This window comes from Sarcophilus harrisii, chromosome 3 (assembly GCF_902635505.1).
Source record: "Sarcophilus harrisii chromosome 3, mSarHar1.11, whole genome shotgun sequence".
Lineage (NCBI taxonomy): Eukaryota > Metazoa > Chordata > Mammalia > Dasyuromorphia > Dasyuridae > Sarcophilus > Sarcophilus harrisii.
In genome coordinates, this window is record NC_045428.1 from 425,168,777 (window position 1) to 425,190,387 (window position 21,611).

At 33.8% G+C, this 21,611-nt stretch overlaps 1 protein-coding gene across 6 annotated transcripts in view; it reads left to right on the plus strand.

Moving 5' to 3' along the window:
- Positions 1–21,611, plus strand: part of NEB (nebulin) — a 206,663-nt gene that overhangs the window by 16,126 nt on the left and 168,926 nt on the right. For all 6 annotated transcript variants that reach the window (XM_031960690.1, XM_031960684.1, XM_031960686.1 and 3 more), the window contains exons 6-18: positions 223–330; positions 2,195–2,299; positions 3,225–3,329; positions 5,228–5,332; positions 7,838–7,942; positions 13,322–13,426; positions 13,950–14,057; positions 15,730–15,846; positions 18,969–19,070; positions 19,157–19,264; positions 19,344–19,448; positions 19,900–19,998; positions 21,209–21,313. In XM_031960690.1, coding sequence (XP_031816550.1) covers positions 223–330; positions 2,195–2,299; positions 3,225–3,329; positions 5,228–5,332; positions 7,838–7,942; positions 13,322–13,426; positions 13,950–14,057; positions 15,730–15,846; positions 18,969–19,070; positions 19,157–19,264; positions 19,344–19,448; positions 19,900–19,998; positions 21,209–21,313 — 1,377 coding nt within the window. The remainder of the gene's footprint in view (positions 1–222; positions 331–2,194; positions 2,300–3,224; positions 3,330–5,227; positions 5,333–7,837; positions 7,943–13,321; positions 13,427–13,949; positions 14,058–15,729; positions 15,847–18,968; positions 19,071–19,156; positions 19,265–19,343; positions 19,449–19,899; positions 19,999–21,208; positions 21,314–21,611) is intronic.

A 21,611-nucleotide genomic window follows, 5' to 3' on the forward strand; every position in this document is an offset into this window, starting at 1 on the left:
GCAACAGTATATATATATGTATATATATATATATATATTTACATGTCTTCTAATAACAGTTTCAAGGCAATATGCATGGCAATTTTATATTTATCAAATATTCAGTAATGGCATCTGATTCATTTTGATGATGGGGATGCATCTTAAATAATGATAAATATCATAATTGCTGTATTTTTGGCTGTAGTGTGTTTTAGTTGAAATGCTAACATTCGCTTTCAGAATAAGTACAAAGAGAAGTTTGAGAAAACCAAAGGACTACCTTATGCCAGCACAACTGATACTCCAGAACTGCGAAGAATCAAGAAAGTACAAGATCAGCTCAGTGAGGTGGGTGGTGTATCTAAATCAATTCAGCAATCTACAAGGATTTGTCATTTATTATTTATCAGACATTGTGCAAATCATTGATCTGTAAGTACAAAGAACAAGATTACCAATTTGCAATGAGTTTGTATTTTAATTGAGAAGACAACAACATAATATGATATATATGTACATATATATATATATGTATAACAAAATATAAAGTTACCAAATCCATGTATACAAAATTGTGCTGGAACAAACTGAACTGGTTCATGATGATTGTAAATTTCCAGAGTGAACATTCTCACCTCAGAAACAAGCATATGCTACAAATTAGGGCTTGATGTTCAGTCTTGTTGCTCATCTAGACTTAAGAAAAGAAAGGAAAAATGTTAATATTTCAAATAAATTTAACCTGTGTCATGGGTATATTTTACACACATCCCAACCCAAGAACTGATTGTTAAACATTTATTAGTAAAAACATATGTGTATACATGAATATACATGTACATATTATATATGTGTACATACACATATATTTATAAAATATGTATCCTAACAATACAAATATGTATACATATATACACCTTTGTGACATGTTCATTTATGCTATATTATAATGTATATGTATTTATATATTTTTTTACAAAATATATACCCATGACATACATAAATATGTATATATATATACATATGTGGTATGCATATGCATATATTTATGATATATTCTGTATCATTTATACAATTTATGTATATGTACCCACATATTTATATTTATAAAACATGTACCCACAATGCATGAAAACAAGTATGTGTATATGTGTATACATGTACACATACCATAAAACATATATGATACAGGACAGGAGATGAGGAGATGAAGGGTCGTGAGTGAGGGAAAGAAGACAGTTTAGCTAGAGTACTTGGAAGGTAGTAAGGGCAAGATTATGTAGGACTTTGAAAGCTAAACAGAGAAGATTATATTTAATTCTAAAGGCACCAGGAAACCAGTATAATTGGTTGTATAGAAGATGCTGCTATCTTTGGAGACTGTGGACTTTAACTGCATATACAAGTTTAAGATTGTGTGATGTTAAATGAATCCAGAGTTTAAGAGGGAGCATTAATTATAAGTTGGGGTACTTGGTATAAACTCCAAGGAGCTGGTCAGGGATCCAGAAAGCAGTATATATTTAGAGAGAGTTCACTTAGAAAGCCTCTATTAAAATTCTGTTTTGATGTTTGGGGTTTTTTTGTGGCATAGAGTTGACCTTATGTTTTTTGTAAAATATGTCAACAGGACACAAACCCTCAGAGGGTCTCTAAGATAGAAAGGTATCGCATACAGGTACATTGTTCACAATACCACCTGAGAACCAGCTCTAACTCATCTTTAAGAAGTTCATTTCCAAAAGTTGACCAGTTATGAAATGATCAACTAAGGCATAAAGAGGCTGCAGATTATGATGGTGGATGGAATAACCACACTGATAAAACCATAAGTCCTTGAAATAAGTATAGTTAAAGGAAACAGCAACTCAATTGTGGTTCTTTGTGATGATTCTTGGGTGAACCTAAGCAACAATAGGCAATATTAACCCAAGAAATTAGATGAGAGGTACATAGAATCGTAGATGGACAGTTAGAAGGGACTCCAAGTTCAGCCCATTAGTATTATTAAGTACTTTCTATACACCAAGTCATCTGGATGATAGGAAATGGATAAACCACGCTGTGATTCTAGCTCTTTGAGGCAAAATATCAAAAGTATCCAGAACTTTGTGTTAAGAAAGTTCATTCAGTTCATACTGTGTACTGCCAGAAGTTCCCTCAGTCTCTCTCAGGTTGATAACTCTGATTTGTACTATTATTGTTGCTGTAGGTGAAGTATCGTATGGATGGTGATGTTGCCAAAACAATTTGCCACGTTGATGAGAAGGCAAAGGACATTGAACATGCAAAGAAAGTGTCGCAGCAAGTTAGCAAGGTAAAGCCAGAATGGTGGACCAGTCGGGCAAGGGGAAAGAACCCTGAAATGAGACCTGGAGTCAGATTTCACCTTTGGTTATTGCTACCTGGGACACTCACTCACTTAGTATTTTTTGATCTTCATTTTCTCAACTTTAAAATGAGGGGTCTGGACTAATTGCCTCTGAGATCTTTTCTAATTCTAGATCTATGATATAAGTCTAATCCTGAGCATTGGGAGTTTCTGAACCTCATTTTTTTCCATTTGTAAAATGAAGGAGTTTGATTAAGATGGCATTAAATCTGTGGTACCCTGTGATAACATTTTCCCAGCTAGGTGGTTCAATGGACTTTGAATCAGGAAAAACCATCTTCATGAATTCAAATCCAGCCTCAGACACTTATTAGTTATGTGACCTTTGGCAAGTCAGTTAACCCTGTTTGTCTCATTTCCTTGTCTGTAAAATGAGCTGAAAAAGGAAATGGCAAACCATTTCAATATCTTTGCCAAGAGAATGCTAAAAAAAGAGTCACAGAGAGTTCGCCACAATTGAAATGACTGAACAATATCAATATTTGACTCCAGGAGAAAGAGTAAAATAAGCAAAATTCACACATAATCCTCCCCACCCCCAATCTTATATATTTGTTTATATTTGTTGATTGTCAAATTCATATGACAAATTTCATTTTTATGTAAAAAATCATACAAAATCCTGGAAGGAGGCAGAATTGAGCTGTACAGGGAGAACTTTGGAGTTGAAAATTTTAATCTTATCATTAGAAAAGTATTATAGGAGATTATCACATTAAATGCTTTTCATGGGGCATAATTGGCCCATGTATTTACATGTAAAAAACAAAAGAAGACATTTAACAATTCTCCTGAACACCCTTATCCCTGAGGATTGAATAACTGTTTCATATCTGGTTTTTCTGTCAAGGTTTTATATAAGCAGAACTGGGAAGACACCAAAGATAAGTACCTGCTTCCCCCTGATGCTCCAGAACTTGTCCAGGCAATTAAGAACACAGCTATGTTTAGTAAGGTAAGCACAGTTGTTCAAACTTCAACACCAGTTCACCAAACAGAAGTCTACTGTATGCTAGGAAATAGGAGAGATAGAGTTTAGCTAAGATAAAGGAGCTTTCAGTTCAATAGTGGTATATAATACAAATACAAGTTGCCATGATACCTACTATTCTGCCATAAATATGCAAGAAAGGTTCAAAGTACATTTTGATTTGAGACACACAGAGAACATTTTTCCTAGGGGGGGGTGTAACTAACACTGGAGTCAATCTTTCAAAATAACCCATCTGGCTCAATAACTTTCACGAATGTATAGTTGATGTTTGGTGGTTGTGAAGAAAAAGCTATTTTTCATTGTGTCTTGAGATTAGCCTACTTAGGTCCTTAGTGCTGTTTTTGAACAAAGTGGACTGATGTGGAGGAAGAAGACAGTCAAGTGGGAGAGGAGGCACTTTGGCCAATTTGACTCTTTTCCTTTCTGAGGGAAATGAGGCAGGGTATATAGCTAAAGGACTCCTAGCTTGGCAATCTATTGGCCAAGGTATTTAGACCTTTTGGTTGGGGATCCTTGATCTAAAGACTGATTATTCAGTTCATAAATTATCCAGGTTCCTGAATCTCCCTACCCTTCTTTCTAATCTATAAATCAAGCAATCAAAAAGTATTAATAGAGCATCTAAGATAGAGTATCAGGTCTGGAGTAATTTCTTTTCCTAAATTCAAATTCAGCCTCACTTTCTAGCTGTGTGACCCTGGACAATTCTTTGTTTGCTTCAGTTTCCTCCTCTATAAGATGATCTGGAGAAGGAAATGACAAACCAGTTCAGTATCTTTGCCAAGAAAACCCCAAAGGGGTTCACAAAGAATTGGATATGAATGAAAAATTACTGAACAACAACTAAGATGGTTATGGTCTTTTTAGGTTGAAACAATTCTTCAAATTGTTTCAAACATTGATACTTTTAATTATTTTCTTATTACCACTTACTCTAGAAGGAAGATAAGAAAGATGAAGAAACATTAAAAGCAAATAATTGTGTATCTTTGGCAAATGTTAATTAGGGAAAAGAGATTAAAGTTGTTCAAAGAAGTGTATTTTGTATTTGAGTGTATTAAAAGAAGGCAGATTATATGGAAAGCTCTCCAGGGATCGCTTTTTTCTTGGTCTTGTATCATTTATTCTAACTCAGGGATTCTTTATTTTTTTGTGTGTCATGGACCCCTTTGGAAGTCTGATGAAATGCATATGTATACCCCTCAGAATAATATTTTAAATTCATAAAACTACATAGGATTACAAAAGATAGAGTATATTAAAATACAATTATCAAAATCTTTCCTCCATCCAAGTTCATGGACTCATTAAAATCTACCTATGTAATCTTCTGGGGTCCCTGACCCCACATTAAGAATCCCTTAATCTAAATTAACTGTAATATAATAGAGAGAGACAGCATAGTATTGCAAAGAGAATTACATATCAAGTTTCAAGATTCAAATCTAAACTCTGCCCAAGAATGATATGGACACAATGCCGGGCTTGGAATTAGGATGTTGAATCCCAGCTTAGCCACTTACTAGATATGATCAAATCATTTAACTTCCTGAAGTATCAGTTTCATCATCTGTAAAATAAGGATAATAAAATCTGTAAGGCCTATCTCAGAGAGGTATTATGAAGCTCAAATAATATGATGTATATTAAATACTTTGCTTGCTTTAAAATTCTCTATAAATGCCAATTATTATTATTAAGTCATCTAAACTATTCTATTGAGATAACATACATTTCATAACATATCAATAAATGTTTTATAGCTCACATTTGTGAGCTATGTCCATACATAATTCTGATTAAAGGGAAATTGTTTTTTTTCACATTTTTTCATATTTTTCTTGGTTTTTTCTTTTCAGAAACAGTACACTGAAGACTGGGAAGCAGATAAAAGTTTATTTTACCCATACAATGACAGTCCAGAGCTGAGAAGGGTTGCACAAGCCCAGAAAGCTCTAAGTGATGTAAGTAAAAATACAAATCTAATACTTGGATCAGGAGGGGGAAGTTAGAAAACCTCTGCTCCTCTTTTGGCCAGATTCATATTACTTATAATTTGGGGAGGGAAGTTTTGCCTTTGATCAGGGAATTATTTTCTATCAATCCAGGCACAGAATTTTGATACTTCTGAACCATAAGTATACAGTTCTCAATAGTTTTCTCAACTTAGCAAAAGTATTTAAATGTCTTAAGTTTGTTCTTTTGGTTATTTAAAATAGGTTCTAGAGAAGTATCCAACATCAATGGCTCCAATAGAAGAATGTGTCTTTTGCTTTCCATCGACCAAATCTGAGATGTATAAAGGAGGTTTCTTTAGCATTAGTCCTGTCAGGAGTAGCATCCTTTGGAAATTGATGTATTATTTTTTTTAGAAATGCTAGCTCAGCCTTAATTGTTCTAAAAATTACTCTATAAAATACAGAATTCTTATGTTCACAGAGTAATGACCTTTAGGATCCCTATAACCTTTTCTATTATACTTGTGCATTATTAATTATTTTCTACTTTGTTCCAGTATATTTAGATTTTTTCTCCCTAAGTATCTTACCTAGTCCTAAAAATGACCTTAGATAAATTTATCTGATCACGTTTTTTAAAGTGTACAACTTTTATATATACTTATATTATATAATACTTTTAAAAAGTATTAATAGATACAATCTCTATCCCATTTTCTGAAGTACACATTTGGCCTTCTACCCTTTCCTGATATCATGTTACCAGTTTAAGGAAATATATTACTATTTTGTCATTCAATATTTGTACCAGTTAATGTAATACAATAATACTGACCATTATAAATATTATGTCCAGGATTTGCCCTTGAGGATGCCTAACAAAATTCCCTTGCTTCTCTTCTAAAATTTCAACTCATCAACACATATTTATTAAGTGCCTACTAGATATCAGTCACACTGTGCTAAAGGAATTTGAGGATTAGGAAAGAAGTATAAGGAACTTGCTAAATATTTGGAGGGACAAATGTTCAATAAAGCAATTTTGGAACCATGAGGTACTACACTGCAAAGTGTATTGATAAAGATACAATAAGGATTTTTTAAAATGAGAAGTCATCAAAAGTGTCAGATTACAAAGTGTCTTTACCCAGAGAGGTAAAGCCAGAAAACATCATCAAGGAAACTAAGGGAGACATTTTAAGATCATTCAGTCTCCAGGTGAGGTACTTTATTATTCCAGAAAATTGATATATTAAAGATGAATCCCTTAAATCAATGCTATGAAACTTATTTAAACTTTGACAAATTATTTGATATTTCTTAAGGAAAAGTAAGTTGTAGTAACAATATGTAACAAATAATAAACTGTCTTCTCTTATCCCCATTCCTGAAATATTTGAGAGTTAAGCTAAATCTTGTATTTTACTGCAGACCAAGTTTACAAAGCTAAATCTTGTATTTTACTGAAGACCAAGTTTACAAAAAATATCTTATTACTTAAATGCCTATTAATAACACGATGTGGACTTCTACAATTATTGGCTCTGGAGCCCAAGGCAAATCCTTATTCACAGCATGTGCCATGTAGACTTTAAAACTGGGAATCCTATTTCAGAGGCTCTGTCCCCTGAATGTCCTTTCTGTAAATCCCCTTAACCCTGCTTGTCACGTTGTCCTCAATCTGTTTCAAATGACACTTTTCTAGTACTTGAGAGCCATAGAGTTCATTAAGTATTGAATTCTAGAACTAGAGAGAATCCCAAAGAAGATTAATTAAATCATTGAAATTTCTAGATTTTAAGCTCCAAGAAATTGATTTTTATCAGATTATTAGACCACTTATGATCTAGAGCCATTTCACATCTCTCACTTCCATCTTCACCCCATTTCTAATTGGTTCTGCCCTAAGAGACTATTAAATGAAATACCAAAATAGCTTATGTCTAGAGCTAAGAAGAAACTGACAGGCTTGGAGAAATTAGGTAGTGAATTTCAGATAAGCAAGAAAGTTTTCCTTCCTTCCTTTCTTCCTTCCTTCCTTCCTTCCTTCCTTCCTTCCTTCCTTCCTTCCTTCCTTCCTTCCTTCCTTCCTTCCTTCCTTCCTTCCTTCCTTCCTCCTTCCCTCCCTCCCTTTCTTTCTTTTCATGAGTCTCTATGAAAATGTTTTAAGAATACTAGAATGAATATCTCAAGAATCACAGAGACATTGGCATGTGGATGAAAGCTGGAGCTATTCAACTACCACTTTTTCAGTTTCAAAATTGAGAGCATCCAGAACATATAGACCTATACATGTAGTTTCCCCCCCTTCAACTTAAATTCTAGTTGTGTTTTTTAATCTCATCAAACACACAGATTCAGGGATTCTATTCATTGAGATGGTAAACTGAATGGGGCAAAAATACAAAGCATTTTAAAGCCCTATTCACACAAACATGCTAACAGTCAGGAGAATATTCTCTGGCTCATTAACACTAAATTGTTCTTGTTTGCATCTTTTTATGATGTCAGATTGTCTACAAAAAAGGACAGGCAGAACGGAATTCTCAGTTTACTCCCCTGGCAGATCCGCCAGATATAGAATTTGCCAAGAAAGTGAACAATCAACTGAGTAAGGTAAGCATTCAGGGCTGTAGCACGGGCTTCAGTAAGAACTTTATGAGATCTAGAACTATGATTGCATTGTGACATTTGGATAAATCTGGGTATCCTACCAGAATCTTTTTTCTTTCTCTGCCAAGTTATTTTCATTGCTTATGCAAACAAATAAACCATGTGATATAATGGAAAGAACAGTAATTCTAAAATCAACTTCATATTGATTGACTTTAAATACTGGGCTTTTATTATACCTTCCTTGGGCCTCAATTTCCTCATCTGTATAAAATGAAGAAACTGGGATTAGAAGATCTTTGGTGGACCCCAGTTCTAGATCTATGATTCTATGACCTCATTAAGGCAAAAGCTTTTCAAGAGGCCTTGGAACCATTTCAACACAATGACAGAAAGGATATATAAATGTGTAGAGTAAGAGTAAGACAAGTAATAACAAAGCCTCATACCTCTAGTCTCTTTCCCATGACTATTAGCTCTGCTACTTTCTACCTATGTGACTTTGATTCAGTCCCTTAATTTTTCTGATCCTCAGTTTTTTTACTTGTCAAATGAGAGTCTGGGACTGGATGACTTCTAAGGTCTTTTCCAATTCTCTCTTCTCCAATTCCAAGTCTCTCCAATTCATTTTGTTGATTTATTTTTAATAGCTTATCTTTAAGTAACTAAAAAAAAAGTAACTTTAAGTAAAAAAAAAAATTAATTAACCAATACAAACAAAATGACACTGATTTTGAAAAGGCAAGTGACAATGGTGTGTGTCTTTCTATGACTTAACATGCTATATTTATGTAACAGGCAAATATGTAAAACATATTTAAAATAAATAAAATATGTTGAATTATGATTTTATTGGTATAGGAAAACTCCTAGAAGGAACTCTCCCTACCAGTGCAGATTGTCTCCTGTTCTATAACTATTAAATTTATAGAATTGTCATTGGACACTGAGAAGTTTCTTAGGAACTGTCCAAGATTCCATAGTCAGCATGTGTCAGAAGGGAGAAAAATTTAGATTTACCAGACTCATTTTATCTTCTCTACCATGTTGCCTCACAGATGAGGTTATATTGATATTTGAATGTTTCTCTTCCCAAGAGAGGGGTTTAATAAAACAACTAGATGAAGAATTTAAACATCTATGATTAAGGGGCATTCAGAAAGTGGAGTTTGAATGTTTGATATTTGGGGAAAGATACACAACTCTGAAGTCTCCTGTTGTTCCCATTCCAATGTGCTCCAGTGAAAAGAGAAACACCCAAATATGTGTGGTTTCCTGTTCTCAGTTCGAAGACTGGCCAGGCTTGAGGAAAATTTTTAAAAAATAAAAAATGCCATGGGTTATGTCTCAAACAGGCAACAATGGATTCCATGACCTTTGAGGGCACTGGCAAACAAGCCTTCTCTGTCTATATTTAGGGCAGGAAACTAGTCCTGTGGTATGTAGGGTTTGAGATGGAATGTACAAAGACAGATGTTAGGCTAATGAATAGGCTTGTGCTAAAGTTCTATTTTAAATAGCATACAACAGGCGGCCTCTTCCAAGGATACTTTTCATGAGCACTTCACCTCATTCCATTTGGTAATGATGCTCTGCCAGGTTAGCATTCTGCTTGAATCTGGGAAAAACTTCTAGATTTTTTGGCACTTTAGTATTCTTTGGGAAAATTATCTTTGGGACAAAAGAATGTGTCATATAGTAGGAAAAGAAAAATTCTGGAAGTAGAGGACTTGGGTTTAAATCTTATTGCTGATGCTTGCCACTTGGTTGCCTTTTTCCAGTTTCCAAATCTGTAAAATGGAAAGGTTGGACTAAATGATCTCTGGGGTCCTTGTTTGTTCTCAATCTGCAACTGGACAAAAAAGGATAAAAAGAAAATTGTGGATGATGTAGATTACACAGTTTATCTGGATCTTTGAAATTCCAGATTCTCCTGAATATAAAAATGGAGTGTTTTAGATACAGGCTCTAATAATTATAGTAAAACTTCACTAATATGTATACTATCATTTAAAATTGGAAAGAATAATGTCTATTAAAAAAAAAGAGAACACTGAGAATAGTGATAACATACATGGATTGCGAAAGGAAGCTATTCAAAAGTAAATGCTCAAGAACAACCATGAGTCCTAATCTGCATACAATTCCATTTCTTTTATTTATACTTTTAAGCAAGTCCTTTAAAGCTATGCAGCTCTTGGTTATGGCTGCCTGGTTTGGAACTCAAATTAAAATGTATTTGGGAAATTTTTAATAAAATAAATAAAAATACAATAAACAAAAAGATAATGTTAATTTGATGCTGTCAGTATGCAGCCTGCAGAGATCCATTTCTATTTGAGTTTGACAAAGTTGTTCTGAAGGGTCAAACAGTCTTAAAGTTTATATTACCTTGATGAAAAGTAATAAAAGTGCATTTCTTTAAAAGATTTCTGCAACTCAGCCTCATCAAAAATGCAGATTTATCACTTTGGTCTGAGTGAATGAGTTCCTACAGGGTTCAGAACTTTGTAAGCATGAAGATGTCAGCAAAGACAGAAGGTAGCTCCATATGAGAATTGTCAGCTTTCCTATGGCATTTGGAAGAGGCTTTGTTAGCAGTCCTGTTTACCTTACAGATTTACACATCTCCTATGCTGTCGTGCATTAAAAATAAAAATATACCAAAGTAAAACATTTAGAACAACATATTAATAATGACCAATAAAATTTTAGATTTTGGGTTCCCTAGGAACATTAAAATGACTAAGAAATCTTGAAGTTTTTTTCCCCCAAGTTAAAGCAGAAAATCAATAACTAACAGAAAAACAGAAAAAAATGAAAAAAGTGAAATGTTCAGGGGAAATATTGCAAAAAAAAAAAAAAAAAAGGGAAAGAGGCATGAGATTGTGAGTATGCTAAGAATAACAAATCAACCAATGAGAGAGGTTTAGAGTTTTAAGAGATTATGAATCTGAGACTCTTCACCTTTGCCTTGAGTCTTCTCACTCTCATATCATTGACTTGGTGTAAAGTACAATGGATAGAGTGCTAGCTGGAGAGGACTGAGAGATGTGTGTGTGTGTGTGTGTGTGTGTGTGTGTGTGAAATGAGGAGAATCACAGGACCTCTGTGATATTGGGTAAATAATCTGACTACTTTGGGCTTCAGTTTTCCTCACCTTTAAAATGAGAGAGTTGGACAAAATGATCGATCCCTGGAAAAGTCCTAGATTTGCCAGTTCTAGATCTGTGGTCCTAACAATTCTTTAGTGTAAAGGATTCTCTGTGAGGAGAATCTACTGATGTAGATTGGTAACTCCTCAGCAATTAAAATCTTTGCCTTGGGACACAGAATCAATGTCCTCAGTCACACAGTTTCCATTTGTCAGGGATAGTACCTGAACCCGAATATTCCTAATTTCAAGGATAGACCTTTATCTAATACTACTGTGTATTGTCTGAACATAGATAGTAGCATTACCTTGATTCTGTGTAGATACATTCTATATAACAGATATAACAAGAAAGAGAGGTAACATGGTGGGGTGAAGAGTTAAATCCAGGAAGACCTAGGTCCAAGTTGCATCTCTGATACATAATGGTTATGTGGCCCTGAGTTAATCATTTAATCTCTTGGTTCTTTATAAATTGTAGAGAAGATACCAACTTGTACTCATAAAGGAAATCATTGGAAGTTCTCTCTACTAATGAATTCACAGGACTAGTCTTTATCCTTATTCTTATTTCTATTCCTATGCTTATCCCCATTATATATCTACTACCTTCTTCAGAGAAATATAGAGTAGGTATTCTTGGATATAAAGATGTGAGAATTGATTATCATTCAACCTGTTGTTCACTGCTGTGTATATATTTTTCTGTCTGTCTCTGTTTGACTCTACTTAATTCCAACACATATGAAAGAGTAAGCATAGAGACAGATGCTTTCTGGGACCCAGAATCAAAGACCTTTCAAAAGAGCTTGTAATATACCAAGCATTAGGCAGTATGCTGATGAAACCATGAGGATCCCTTTTAAGAATAGAATTAGGAAAATGCTTTGATTGACAGACTAGATTTGTCTGAATTAAGACTAGTGCTAGGTATGCTCCCCACAATGACAATATAAATTGGGACCTTTCCCACCCCCTCATGGGGAGGTGTCTTTTACATAATGAAGCCTAAGGGATCTGAATGTTGGAATGTTCTGTTACTCGTAGGATAGAGAGAAATAGGAACAAGCTAGAAATAGATTAACTAACTGGTGGTAACATTGCCTCCCACTTGGCAACTACATTAAGACCATAAGTACACATAGAAAAGGTTTTTTAAAAAGTCACATATTTTCACTTTGAAGAGAAAATCTATTTGGAAAATAGTAGGGGTGTGTGTGTGTGTGTGTGTGTGTGTGTGTATGAGATAACTAACCTTGATATATTCAAAAGATAATTTCATTTATTTCCTAAGAGGATGGGCCAAAAAACTGGGGCTAGTTATATTTCCAAGTCTTCTCTGGGCAAAAATAGAGGATTAAAGGAAGCTTTTCTCACACAGGAAGCCATCTCTTCACTGGGCTTTCTCTCCTTCATCAATTTTTAAATAGATTTAGCAAGGACTTGACAGCTTTGATATGTATTAGCTGCCGGGAGCAAGGCATATTGGCTGGAGCCCTGAAAAGGTTTCTAACTACAATTTACGGTGTTGCTACTACAGACACACTATTTAGTTTGTTATAAATCAAAATAGGACAATGAGATCTCTCTTCCCCTTTCCTCTCAGGGCGTGGATGGGAGAGGTTATGTTTATGTAAACACCTCAAATTTATAGATTCTCTTAGTATTATTAAGGTTATCTTTTTTTGGGGGGGAGGAGCACATTTTGCAGAAGAAAGAGTATCTTTGTATGTGGGTAAGATAGCTGTGAATGACTCTGCATTAAAAGCCAACTTTAGTTCCAGAGCACCCAGGACCATCTCAAAGATAACGAAGTTGGGCCAAGTTTAGGATTAGTTACTCTGGTAGTTTCTGTTACGTAAATACTCTCCAGTCACCACTAGTCACATTAGAGGTGCTTAAGAACTGTGATAGAAATATATTCATCAGTATGCAAATTAATTTTTTTTGTAGTATAGTTTCCCCAATTACCTGTAGAAACAATTTTTAACATTTGTTTTTGTTTTGTTTGTTTGTTTGTTTGTTTTGTTGGGTTTTTTTTTCAGTTTGGGATTCTAAATTTTATTCCTCTCTTCTCCCACTCTGAGATGCTAAGCAATCTGATATAGATTATACATGAGTAATTATGCAAAACATTTCCATATTAATCATTTTAGCTATTTTATTTAAAATTTTATTTGTTAAATTCTCTTTTTCATTGCTTGCCTTATTTTTCTTTTTAATATTAGAACAAATATCGGGAAGACTATGACAATAAAATTAAAGGCAAGTGGAGTGAGACTCCTTGCTTTGAAATTGCAAATGCAAGAATGAATGCTGAAAACATAAGCTCCGTAAGTAAGATAATGTCCACCCAAATGTCTTTGATTTGAAGTTTCCTTTTTTCTATCTTTATTAATCATATACTGCAGGAGTTAAAAGTCTTTTAGACCAACTCCTTCCCCTCCTTCACCAACATGAATAAATAAGTTAAAGATCTTTATGGAAAGAATATCATAAACCTCTTTAGAAGCCATTATCAACATAAACCTTCTACCTCATCTACATTTTTTTTCCATTTCCAGAAGGACTACTATAAACTTTAAATATATGCTTCTTAGGGTTATAGGTCTTATTTTTTTTCCCCAGATGGATGGATAATCCTTCCCAAAATTCTTTATTTTCATCATTGACAACAAGTTTATTTCAGGGGCAGCATATTTCAATAACAATTTGACCAATATGAACTAAAAGGCAAGATGTTACCTTATGGTGACTTGTGTGTGTTCCCTTTTATCATCACACTTGTAATTACACCTGACATCAGCAAGGCTTTCTCCCCACACCAGTCTAATAATATTGTTTAATATCTTACAGAGAAAATACCAGGAAGACTTTGAGAACCTCAAAGACCAAATTTACTTTATGCAGACAGAAACTCCAGAATACAAAGTTAATAAACAAGCTGGTATTGCTGCTAGTAAGGTAAGTATCATTGGTACTTCATCTTTTAAAGGGCCTAAATGCTACTGTGCAGTGAGATCAGGTCAATATCAAAAAACTTATTTGAGGAATTTTAGGTCTCTGGGAATTCCAGGAACAGGTATTATTTTGATGCCAGCTTTTAGGGAGTCAACTGGAGTCAACTCTGTTATCTCTTGAGAACTGATTGTTAAATTTTGGTTAATACCATAGATCAGTGTTTGATTTGTTGTTTTGATAATTGTGCAGACTTGTAGTGATGGAGAAAAAGTTAGTAATGAAGATTCACCCATCTCACTCCCAGCCAGTTGCTAAGTCTTTACCTACATATTCCTGCTAAATTGCTTTTCTGAAGATCAGATTTTTAAACTGTGATTCCCTGAAATGGTTTTGTAGGTAGTATGGAGAGTTCTGGAAATATATAGGATAAAAATCTAATTATGTCTTCAATAATGGAACAGTATTCTGTGATTTCTTAAGATCTCTGGTGGATCTTTTTTTAGGTATTAATTCTCTATTGTACCAGAATTTCAGCATAATGATTAAGTTAGCAGATATTTCTCTTGTTTAATGAGATTAGTAACTTCCTGAGTCCTTAATAAATTGTTTTGTAGTCTCTAAACCTGCTATTATCTTAAGGATGAATCTCTGGCCTGAATGATATTTGTTGAGAGTTATATAAATGGAACTAGACTGTGAATCAAGATCAGGACAAGTTATCCATTGTAAGCACAGTCCTAGAAATGGTCCTTTGCTGTCTCCACCAATATTCAATTGCAAAGAAGAGGGGGAAAAAACCTGGAAAAAGATATGTTGTGGTTGTCAAGTCAATAGGCATTTATTATATGCATATTATGTGTCAGATGCTGATCTAGGTGATAGAGATACAAATACTAGCAAAAAGAAGAGCTTTCTTTTTAATGGGTGAAGACAAAAAGAAAAAACAACTGAAAAGTAGAGGGAAAGGAGGCACGGTGGCAAAGTTTAGAGGGCCAGAAGTAGAGCTGACAGAAAGAAATGATAATTAGCCTGGGTCCTTCCTCTTGATGAAAGTTCTGGGGGACATCAACAATGGCAGAAAGGCAGAATAGGAGAAGGTAGATATATCAGGGTGAGAAGACCACGGAATAAATAAGGGAACTTCCAGGGCGAGGAGGCAGTTGAGGCATCGTGTGTAAGAAGCACCTCAGGCTTCCTTATATATACTAAATTATCCACATACACACTTGGATGGTCATTGCTATCCTATCTTTACAAGTGGGAAGTAGAGTATGGAAAGCTATAAGAGTCCTTTCCACACCCTCTCAATATATTTTGGCATTTTGGCAAATGGGTTTCAGTATCTGGGTACAGGATCATAGTATCATAGACCTAAAGCTGGCCTTAGATCTTCAGAAGTAGCTGAGACCTAGAAAAGTTAAATCACATGAATATTAAGTCATGGAAGCAAACCTTGAACCCAGGTCTTCTGATCCCAAGGGGAGTACTCTTGTTATTGTGAGAAGTATGTGGGATGCAGTCTTTGTGCATGATTCTTAATATTTCATATTTATTGAATGCCAAGCACCCCTGTGTGGAGAGAGAGACTAATTCACGGAAGTATGTGCCAACAGAATAACAGAGATCTTGGAATGTAAAACTGACTAACACATTCTCATTTCCTTCACTCCTACAGGTAAAATACAAAGAAGACTATGAAAAGAAAAAAGCTGTGGCTGATTATAATGTGCTTCCTGCTACAGAGAATCCACTGCTTAGGCAGCTGAAAACTGCAGGAAATGTCCTAAGTGATGTAAGTATAATTCATTCAAAAGTATTTTTAAACCTTTGATGTAAAATAATGATAATAATAATAACAACAACAACAATAATAGTAGCAAACAGGCATGTAGATCTTTAAGACTTGCAGAGGACTTGACATATATTATCTTATTTGAACTTCTCAACAGACCTGTAAATCGGGGATTACAGGTATTATCCCTGTTTTAGAGATGTGTTAACTGAGTTTCAGAGAAGTCAAGTGACAAGTGAATATTAAAGGAAATATTTGAACTTTGGTACACAACAAAAATCTTTCATTTTTTCTAAAATAAAACTTTAAATTTATAGCAGTTCTTTCAAGTAATATGAATTTCTTAATATGTTTCTTGTTTTTTAATAGAAGCTAGTCAATTGAATGTAAGGGAATTTGACTGCAGGCCTGGATGCAGGCAAGAAGCACTGGACCCCATCTTTCTACTCTCTTCCTGGAAGAAGTAGAGTTGTTTTTGTAAATAACTGGAAAGGCAGAGGAAAGTGATTAAACCCTTCCAGATGCCCAGTCTTTCTCTCCCCAAATCTACTGCCCAATAGATGTAAAAGAAAAGAGCCTGGTTAAGGAATGAGTGAAAAAATATTAAGTATTCACTATGTGACAGTCACTATCTCTGGTTCTAACCAATCAACAAACATTTTTAAAGTCCCTATTATGTGCCAATCACTGAGCTAAGTGCTGAGGATACAAAGATAAAAATGAAATACTTTGTGCCCTCAAAGAGTTTACATTCTCACAGCCAGGAAGAAAAAATGCATCTGCTTAATCCAAAGTTTTAGAAAGAATCTTCTAACCCTTTAATTACAAAATAAATATGTGCATATTTTAGTCAGATATCAAAAGAAACATGTTTAGAGGTTTGGCAATTGTTAATGCTGTAAAGTTACCCATGTATATATCCTGTAAATTAAAGGCTATTAAATAAAAAAAAAAAAAAAAAAAAAAAAAGAAACATGTTTATCTAAAGTTGTCCCTTGGGAAAATGTCTTTATTGAGCAATGTTATATTTAGGACCAGTCTTGGGAGTTATTGTCCAGTAATGGAACACAAAAGAAGATTGCCTGAGAGTTCCCAGAAATTTTCATTAATATTATTTTTTAGAATTATTACCAAGATTTTTAAGTCACTAAAAATTTTTAAATGCTTGAGTTTAAAGAAGGAAAAGAATACTGTCATTAAAAACAGGTCTACACTAAAACAATTGGGATCATTGCTCTTTTGGGGGACATTCTAAATAGACACATTCCAACCTACTTCTCCCCAATAAGTAGCAAGCTATTTTGAGAATTAGACCAGATAATCTCTAACATTACTTACAAATCTAAATCAATCAGATCACATGAATTTATTAAATATTTACTATGCAGTAGCCATTTTTAATCTTTAGAGATACAAAGGAAGTTTCTGTCCTCAAAGACAGAGTTTACTTTATATGGGGAGTGAGTAGATCACATAATAAGTGGAGGAATCTAAAATATAAAAAGATTGGGAAGATAGAGAAAAGGATCAGATTTTGAAGAAATTCAAATCCCTAAAAGAAGACTTTATATTTGGTTATGGAAGTAATAGGGAATCATCAAAGTTTATTGAGTAAAGGAGTTTATATGCTAGACCTATACTTTGGGAAAATCACATAAGCAGCTGAGAGGAGGATAGATTAGGTAGGAGGTAAGGAGACTGATTATAAGACTGTTATTGGGGCAGTTAGATAGTGCAATGAAGAGAGCACTGGCCCTGAGTTCAAATCCAGCCTCAGACATTTAACACCAAGAACTGTGTGATGCTGGGCAAGTCACTTAAACCCAATTGCCTCAAAATTGTTAATCCTGGTCCTTTCTTCTTAAAGAGGACCATTGACATAAGGATCTCAATAGACAAAGTGAAAAGTGAAGAAGGTCTAGAGTAGTGGCTATGTGAGTGAACACTAGGAAACATGTGAATGCTATAAAACTTATTTAATTTATTTAGCTTTAAATATAAGTATGTGTATATATATGTGTATGTTGTATAAGTGCTACATGTATATACATGTATGTGTTTATGTATATATGCAAGCACTATGCAAATATACATATACTTATATAGATATATACCTATATATATATAAACATACACACATACATGTGTATATATGTGTGTGTATTTATATGTATGTATGCATAGCTTTTATCCACAATGAAAACTTAAAAAAAAAATGACTATGAGAAAATTTTATCTGATGCACTAGCTGTTCATATTTAAAGTTAAATATGTCTAAAGATAATCCTCAGTTAATGTTTTAATAGAGAAGAATTATTAACAAATTCATAATATAGTCCCCTTTAGGCTACCTTAATTAATTGTTAGTCAACATAGGAAAGTACCTTCTAAGTCTAGGTTATTGGTATAGAAAGAAAAATTAGTGCAATTCCAACCCACCTTCACTTTAAGTAGTGAAGGCAGAAATTCTCATTTCAACAATTAGCCTTGAATATATAAATATAAATAAAAGCACAATTCCCAGATATACTACTTATAATTCTCTGTATTAATAAAACTATCCTTTTAAATGTCCTCTAAGATGTTTTTCCATGGGGGACAAAAAGAAGATAGAAATAATGCCTCTTTCTGTTTAAATTGATAACATTTGTAATTGCTTCTCTTATAAGTGACTTCTTTCTTATGAACATTTGTTTAGAATCACTGTAAATGATCACATTTCTGTTTGTTGTGTACTTGCAAATATGGGAAGAACCTGAGTCATTGAAGGGAAAGTCAGACTTGAAAATGGCTCATATACACCATAGCCAGCCTTTAACCATCTGTGAGTCTTGATTGTAAGGTGGAAGTTGTTTTTTTTTTTTTTTTTTTTTTTTTTTTTTTTTTTTTGAGATCTTTTTCTTTCCAAAGATTTTTTTAAGGAGTTAGAAACATAGATTTAATGTGCATTGCTAAACGCACAAAGGCTTGTGATTCATAACACCCCAACTTTTGATTATAGGTTTTCAAGATAGTAGATGGAGATCTTTTTTATTTCTTAAGTATTTGAAAAATAAGAGCTATTATAATCAATGTGTAGGAGTGACAGGAATCTATTTTATCTGTTTTTTTTCTTCTGACAGAAATTATACAAAGAAAACTATGAAAAGACAAAGGCAAAGAGCATGAATTATTGTGAGACTCCGAAATTTCAGCTTGATACAATTATGCAAAACTTCAGTGACGTAAGCCCCATCAATGTCAGTCCTTCTTTGTGAACCAGAGACTTTTTTCATGTATATAAACAATTGAAATATGGTTTGTCTTCTAGACTAAATATAAAGATTCATATGTGAAGAATATTTTGGGACACTATGTAGGCAGCTATGAGGACCCATACTATTCACACTGCATGAAAGTTGCTGCTCAAAACAGTGATGTAAGTTCATGTTTCCCAATGATATGATTTTCAGAAGTTACCACCAAACTTAGCCCTCATATGTGCTTTCTTCTTGTAGAAAAATTACAAAGCAGAGTATGAAGAAGACAGAGGAAAATGCTACTTCCCTCAGACCATAACTCAAGAATATGAAGCAATCAAGAAACTAGACCAATGTAAAGATGTAAGTCTGCACCACAAACACTGGATAATTTATTATGTCTGGGGATGGTGTCCAAAAAAAACCCTGTGATATTCCAGAATCTTCTTATGGATTCTACTGGTCAGAATATAGTTGACATGACAATATTATTGTTTCCCTTAAAGTATCATTAATAGGATGACACCACTTTTGGTACCATTTTTGAGATAACCATCATATTTCCTCTCAAACAGATCCATTGGAACTCACTCCTTCATAGTTTAAGTCACCTGATAATTTTTTTTCTTCTTTTTGACCTTAGAAAGATAAAGATAATCCCAGGAGACATAGATAACTTTTATACATATTTAATTGTCTCTAAAAAGCTGAATTGTAGTAAGCAAGCAAAATTTTGATTGACCAAAAATTGGGGGCTATTCTTTTTGCTTTTTATGTTTTCTGCAATGCATTGTAACTCCATTTCTTCTTTCAGCACACTTACAAAGTCCATCCTGATAAGACAAAATTCACTGCAGTTCCCGATTCTCCTGTCCAAGTACAAGCTCAGATCAATACTAAGCAGTTGAGTGATGTAAGTATCTTAAAATGTTAGAAAAACCCATCCTCTAATGACCCATTATTTTCAGATAACAACATATAAAATCCAACAATCAAAATATTTAAAAAAATATTCATGTGAATGCTACTTATTTATCTATATTTAAATATCCTATTATAAAAATTGTCACTATATTCATTTTCCACATTCAAGCACAGATAAGGTAGTGAGTTGAAAAGTTCAATTGGTCAATGAGGAGACACTGTGATATGTTGTGCCAGCTCTGGTGTCAGAGGATCTTGGTTATAATCCTAGCTCTGCTATTTACATGTTTAAATTTAGAGAAGTTATTTAAACTTCCTGAGCCTAGTTTTGTAATCCATAAAATGGAGGAATTAGATATGTAAGGTCCCTTCCATCTTTAAATCATTAATCCTATGAAAGGAGGAAATGATGAAGTTTAATAGGTTTAAAAAAATCAGGGAGATAATATGCCATTCTTTGACTAGATTAAAAATTGAAACAACAATTCACCGATTCTTTACTTCTCTATTAAAAAGAAAATATGTGCCTACAAGGGTGACTTTATTATATGTACTTTTCATGAATATTAAAACTAATTCAGAATACAAAGAATTAGTTTCTATAAGAGGATTATCAAGTTTAAGTAAAAATGACAAATTGTAAAGGATCAAAAAGAATTTAGGTTAAAATATGTTAGTGAGCTAAATCAAAGTACTGATAAACTAGAAAGAGCTAATCAGACTTTTCCCATAAAACAGTGATAATAATAATAGTATCTCACATTACATTGCACTGTGTAGCTTTCTAAATACTTTCACCTACATCATCTCATTTGTTTATATATATGGACCCTATTATGCCTATTGGCCCCAGACTTACCTACAACATACAGGGCATTCCCCAAAGTCTTTGTGCAGTTTTAAACTTTAATAGATTACATTTCTCTACAACTGTTAGAGTTTAAAACCACACTAAGACTTTTGGAACACTCTCTGTAAAAGTGTAAAAAACTGATATAAGTCTTCTTGCTTTCTCTAATGCTTTACTGCGATTATGGCTATGCATTGGTCTGCCATATTGGTCATACAGTGGTCTTTTTACTCCAGGCTTCTATTTGATATTCACTGAATGCCAGAAAACTTGTGATGTCCATCAGAATCTGTTAGTGTTACAGGATAGGTTTCCTCTGTGTTAAGACGACATTCCTTTTGTTTTTCAGATGAATTATAAAGCAAAACACGAAAGTGAGAAATTCAAGTGCAACATCCCACCAGATGCCCCAACCTTCATTCAGCATAAAATCAACGCCTATAACCTTAGTGATGTAAGTTCTTCCCAAGGAATACCACAGGGAAGGGGACAGAGAATCTGTGATTTTGGGATTTGTGTCACAATGCTGATGAAATTCTTCTAACAATGTGAAAAATTACAATAGGAGATAACACAATAATACTGCTCAGATTTGGTGCCAATGAACTGGAAGCTTTTTTTTTTCTGTTTCTACTACTAAATTCCATTACAAAGTTCCCTAATTATTTGAATTCCAATAATATGACATGTGAATCCCCCTAAGACAGAAGTTGGGCATCACTTACAAAACTGCATGCTGATTTCCCCTAAAA